Here is a 5926-nt window from a genome sequence, read left to right on the forward strand (position 1 = left end):
ATTATAGAAAGGTCTTTGTGCATTTCTATTTTTTTAACAAAAGTAAACATGAGTTAATTACATGACGGTTTAAAACAACAATAAAATTATTACTTGTTTTTGCCTTTTCGTTGCATGTCATGAGATGCCTGCATCTGCATGTTTTGGCATGAGTGCAATTATTTTGCCGAGTATTTTTTTCAGCACTTTTGGCAAAGAGCTTGTTTAGTGCCTGAAGAATTGCACTCGGCAAATCTACTGTTTCCGGTAGTGTTACATGATGGTTTAAAACAACAATAAAATGATTACTTGTTTTTGCATTTTCGTTGCATGTCATGAGATGCCTGCAGCTGCATGTTTCGGCCTGAGTGTAATTATTTTGCCGAGTGTTTTTTCAACACTTAGCAAAGAGCTTACTTACCAAGTACTGAAGAATTGCACTTGGCAGACAGTCTTGCACTCGGCAAATCTATTGTTTTCGGTTGTGTTACATGACGGTTTAAAACAACAATAAAATGATTACTTGTTTTTGCCTTTTCGTTGCATGTCGTGAGATGCTTGCATCTGCATGTTTAGGCCTGTGATTTTTCACAACTACAAATCAGTATTACAGAACTAGCCTGCGTATTCGGTTCTAAACTATTTGTACTAACGGTTTGTTAACCGACTATATGCAAGCATCTGTACAATTTGCACCACAATGGTCCCGGTGGATATGTGATGCAACCCCTGGCCTCAACCATTTTTGCCGTGACATTAACACAAGTGTTTTGTTTGTCTTTCAAACCTGCAACCTCATACCTCTACGTGATGCCCTCTAGCCACTACTCCTATGCTTTGCTTCCATTTAACCATTACCGGTCAGAACATTTCACTAGTAGAGATTGGCTTTCGATGCGCCCCCTTTTCTCCCGGTTTAAAGTTGGCTCGGGATAAAAGGTTCACCAACCGGGATTAAAGCTCGGTCACTGGTGGGGGGCTCACCAACCGGGATCTTTTATCCCGGTTGCAAAGGCTAGTGTGAAAAAAAGATCCTGAGAGACATTTTATCCCGGTTTGAAACACCAACCGGGATAAAAGACCCCCCCTTTTATCCCGGTTGGTAACACCAATCGGGATAAAAGGGTCGAGAGCCTTTTATCCCGGTTTGTAATACCAACCGGGATAAAAGGGGGTCATTTATCCCGGTTGGTGTTTCAAACCGGGATAAAAGGGTCCCCAACGAGGTCACTGGAACAGGACTAAATCCCTCGAACCCTTTTATCCTGGTTTGTAATACCAACCGGGATAAAAGGGGGTCTTTTATCCCGGTTGGTGTTTCCAACCGGGATAAAAGGATCCCCGCGAGTTAATACAAAAGGATAGCATCCCCTACATAGTCAGATGTGGTGTGGAGGTGGGATGGCAAGGAAGCTACGCGCGAGGCTGGAGTGACTTGTGACTTGCGACGTGCGCGTGTGGGGGGCCTCCTGAAAGCTCGGGATTTTTTTTTGCAGCGCCGGCCGTGGTGACCCGTTTTATCCCGGTTGGTATTACCAACCGGGATAAAAGGGGGGTCTTTTGTCCCGGTTGAGTGACCCAGGATAAAAGACCCCCCTTTTGTCCCGGTTGGTTTATCCCGGATGGATTTTCGGGAGATTTGCACCCTACCAACCGTTACTAAAGGCCAATTCTCTACTAGTGGTTGAAGAAAAAGGTGAGTGAGAAGAGAAATAATCCTAAGTGAATTCCTCCTCCAACGGGTTTTGTGAAGATCACGTCGATGCAGCCATGTCAAAAAAAACTCGAGCCGAGGCTCGGTGGCAGCAGTGCCGCGTGACAGAACTGGGGCTTTTTTTTTTATTCATCGTATTCGCCACCATGTCCTTCTCTCCATTCATTGTCCCCATCCATCTCTATTTTTTTAAAGGAAGATTTTGCAACTGACCATCATCGCTGTTTAGAGATCGAGTATATGATGTCACTTCCATACTGCCTGTGTGAGCACGGTATAATATAAAAAGATTTTTATTTAATAGTGATTGTTTGCTACGTTATCACATCAAATTACATAATACACGACATCAATCAATAAAGATGAAGATGATCTCCATATTTTATTGCGCTAGACAGTGAAAGCGCACTGATCTTCTTCACTGGATGCCAGCGTAGTCCGTTGGTCCGTACGGCTGGAGCCAGTCGGCGAGAAACCCTTCACCTCGCTTCCTCCTGGGGCTGTACCCCATGTCCCGGCACAGCTGATCATGGTACCACGTCGTGGCGGTGGCGACGCTCGACTTGGGGAAGAAGCCGCCACTGCGCCGCTTGGCCCATTGCCCCCACGACTCCCACTCCGCCACGCTCCGCTCCATGGCCGCGACGCTGGGGAGGCGAACCGTGCCGTCGAGCAGGTGCGCCACCCACTTGGCCATCATCTCGTAGGGGTAGATGCTCGCCGCGCTCTCCGCGTACCCGACCACCGCCATCTGCGGTATCCGGGGGTGCACGCAGTGCCTGCCGACATCGATCACACAGTCAGCGTCGGACCACAGAAAGCAAAGGCCGAAGAAAGAACGCTTGTGCGCACTGACCGGTAGAGAGGAAGCATGGTGTCGGAAGGCTCCGCCACGATGATCTCGCGGAACCAGGGCGACGCAAACACGCCACTCAGCAGCCGGTCGGCGTCGAAGCCGGTGGCGAGGATGACCACGTCGGCGTCGACGCGCTCGCCGGTGCCGTCGAGAACCACGCCGCCGGTGCCGAAGCTGAAGGAGTCGCACCTCTTGAGCACGATGCCGCCCTCGTCGACCGCATCGTAGAACCTATCCGGGAGCACGCTGAACCGCCAGCTCAGCATCGCCGCCGAGAAGCTGTGGTCGGGCACCATCCCGTGCTTCCGCATCGGCATGAGAGCCTTGTAGTACGTCTCGGTCGCCCTGGCTATCAGCCATCTTATTGGAGTGAGCACCGTGGCGAGAAGGCTCAGGACGAACCCTTCTCCGGGCTTGTGAACCATCAGCTCTGCCAACCGGCTAGTCATCATCTTCTCGAAGAAAGCACCCCATTTAAGGTTGGGATCCATCGTCCAATTGGCCGTTCTGTAAACCAAGGTACATGGGTACTTGCTACCTGACAACTACGGATGAAGATTCCGGCATTGGATTGTGAAATTCGGAAAAGAAAGAGATTAGCATGCCAAGAACCTCTCCTTGCATTGCATCTCACCGTTGGCTTCAGCGCACTGCGCGACGATATCGATTCCTGACTTGCCGGCGCCGACAACGACGACACGCTTGCCTCTGATCAGCTCATCGGCGTCGGCGTGCGGCATGCGCGAGAAGTCCATGGAGTGGAGCACTTGCCCGTGGAACACTTCAGGGCCTGCTTCGTGGGGAAACTTAGGGTGCTTCGCGACGGCGTACCTCCCAACGCAGAGGATCAGGAAATCGAACTTGTACGTCTGTGAAAACGGGTGAAAAATCAAGATAGCAACTTCTACCATGCCCATTATTGCAAATTATCCCCAAACAAATATGCGGTAAATTTACAGTTTCTGTCCTTGTCCGTTGCAGCTGACCTGCACTGGCGTCCTAATCTCACCATTCGATATACTGTACGTGAATCATGGAGCTCTGCCGTTGACCATACCTGAGCCTCCTCGCATTCGCCGTGCTTCACGGTGAGGTGCCACTCGCCGGTGCCGTCGCCGAACGCCTCGCCGTTCCCCGACCACCGCTCCCACGCCGCCACCTCCTGCTCCGACGCGCCGGCGTACTCGGCGCCGAGCACCCTGCTGCCGAACCTGACGCACTCGGGGACGCCAAACTGCCGCGCGTACGCGGCCATGTACGCCGCCACCTGGTCGTTGCGCGGGAACTCATCGTCCTCGACGTCCGCTGGCCAGGGGAAGTCGGAGAACCGGAACGCGGCCGCCGGCGTCTGCAGCCTCGTGGAGGCCAGCGTCCGCGTCCACACGCCGCCGACGGCGTCGGCGGCCTCGAAGACAACCGGCCGGAAGCCTTTGGCCAGCACGTGCTTGCATGCCGTCAGCCCGCTCGGGCCGGCTCCGACGATGGCCACGCGTTTCTTGTTCACGTCCATTTGGGTGTGCTAGTCAAACTTGCTGGCATCCGTGTGCGGCCACTGAGCATGTATTTATAAACCATAACACGTGTTGTGGTTAGGTTTGTTTCGGTGAACCTGTCAATCTCGGTGACGACATGATCCATCCTTATAAATGGCTATTTTCATGGACAACCCATCCTGGAAAAATCATTCTTGCCCAAAAATTAGCAATTTATTTTTGAATTTGTGAAAACTGTTTCCAGCTAGTTTTTTAAAATTTCAGTTCCCACCAATTTCACCCTAACAAGCAAGTGTGCGACCGAACAAGCTATAGTCATCAACATAAAATATGTAACATAAATATAAATTAAGCATATCAAATAATAGGAAAAGTAGAACATATACGTCATTAGAGTGCATATTGATGACATGTTTTTCTGCCACTCATGAAGGCTAGTCATGACGGTACTCTTGATTCTCCCACTCACGAAGGCCACTACCGGAAACAGTAAATTCGCCGAGTGTAAAAATTTTGCCGAGTGCATTCCTTCGGGCACTCGGCAAACGGCCCTTTTGCCGAGTGTATTTAAATCGGCACTCGGCAAAATATTTACACTCGGCATTGAGGTCGTTTGCCGAGTGCCATAAATCCGACACTCGGCAAACCTCTCAGCGACACACGGCAACATTCCGACACTCGGCAAACCAACGGCGCGTGCACCGCACGTGCGCCGTCCGTCACCGGACTGGGGCGGCCGTTAGTTCTTTGCCGAGTGTTGGACACCGACACTCGGCAAAGACACGATTCGCCGAGTGCCGCCATACGACACTCGGCAAAAGTGTCCATTCGCCGAGTGCCTAGGCTGAGCCACTCGGCAAACACAGTACTTCGCCGAGTGTAAAATGTTGGCACTCGGCGAACAAAAAAAAAAATCCTCCCCTAGCCTCCACACTTTTTCTACTCTCCACGTAGGACATTTTGTAAGCCATAAGAAAAGTTGGTATATTTTGTGGTCTGTTTGCTATTTTTAATGAAATGATTGCATTAATAAGAATTTTTTTATTCATGTCAGATTTTAACTGCATGTACATGAAATGATGGTTTTTAATCAGTGGAAAAATTATATCCATATTATGGAGTCCGGATTGAGTTCACAACCAGAAAATGAAAAGAAATTGTCAACATTGTTTTTAAAAAATGCCACCACGAACGTGTGGTTGAATGGTGGTTAAATTCCAAAAAAAGCAAACGAAATCTGAAAATCACAAGATTTGTCAAGATGTCATGATATTATGTGTGGAGGCTGTGGTAAAAAATTGAGAAGGTTTTGCGCAATTTCTGACATATGATGCTTAGAAGCCGACGCATCTCCTTGAAGGATTCATAGAAGTTAGAGAGGACACAATAAGATTTGGAGTCCAAGTGACACTTGAGTTAACGTTTGGCTTCAAATATTTTTGCATAGGCAACATGCAACACAGATTGGTTCGTGTCAAAATTTGGAAATTTTTTGGATGCGTTTACTATTTTTTATTGATTAAATGCAATTATAGAATTTTAGTAGATATAAATGCAATTTTCGCTATAACTGCATGAAATAATAGAACATTATCAGTAGAAAAATAATTTAAACATTGTTGAGTGATGTTGACACGATTTTGCCCAAGTATATTAGGAAAAGATCTGTAAAACATGTTGTTTAAGGAGGCACATGAAATATTAGTGTATTTTACCGAGTGCATAAAGAAAACACTCGGTAAAGGTAGTATTTGCCGAGTGTTAGATCGTAGGCACTCGGTAAAAAGGTTACAGGGCCCACTGGCAGTGTTCTCGTCCTGCTTTAAAAAAGAAAAGCGTGTGTTTGCCGAGTGCCTTTGATCTGGCACTCGGCAAAGGAAGAAG

General features: G+C 48.5%; 1 protein-coding gene across 1 annotated transcript; it reads right to left on the bottom strand.

Moving 5' to 3' along the window:
* Nucleotides 1-2012: 2012 nt before the first annotated feature.
* Nucleotides 2013-4063, bottom strand: LOC101776529 (probable flavin-containing monooxygenase 1). Its single transcript, XM_004973397.2, has 4 exons — nucleotides 3607-4063; nucleotides 3184-3418; nucleotides 2550-3087; nucleotides 2013-2472 (listed from the first exon to the last, which is right to left on the bottom strand). Exons 1-4 carry the CDS (start codon nucleotides 4057-4059, stop codon nucleotides 2112-2114), a joined length of 1587 nt encoding a protein of 528 aa, XP_004973454.1. The 5' UTR covers nucleotides 4060-4063; the 3' UTR covers nucleotides 2013-2111.
* Between the last annotated feature and the right edge of the window lie 1863 nt (nucleotides 4064-5926).

The sequence above is a fragment of the Setaria italica genome, chromosome VI (genome assembly GCF_000263155.2).
Source record: "Setaria italica strain Yugu1 chromosome VI, Setaria_italica_v2.0, whole genome shotgun sequence".
Taxonomy (NCBI): domain Eukaryota; kingdom Viridiplantae; phylum Streptophyta; class Magnoliopsida; order Poales; family Poaceae; genus Setaria; species Setaria italica.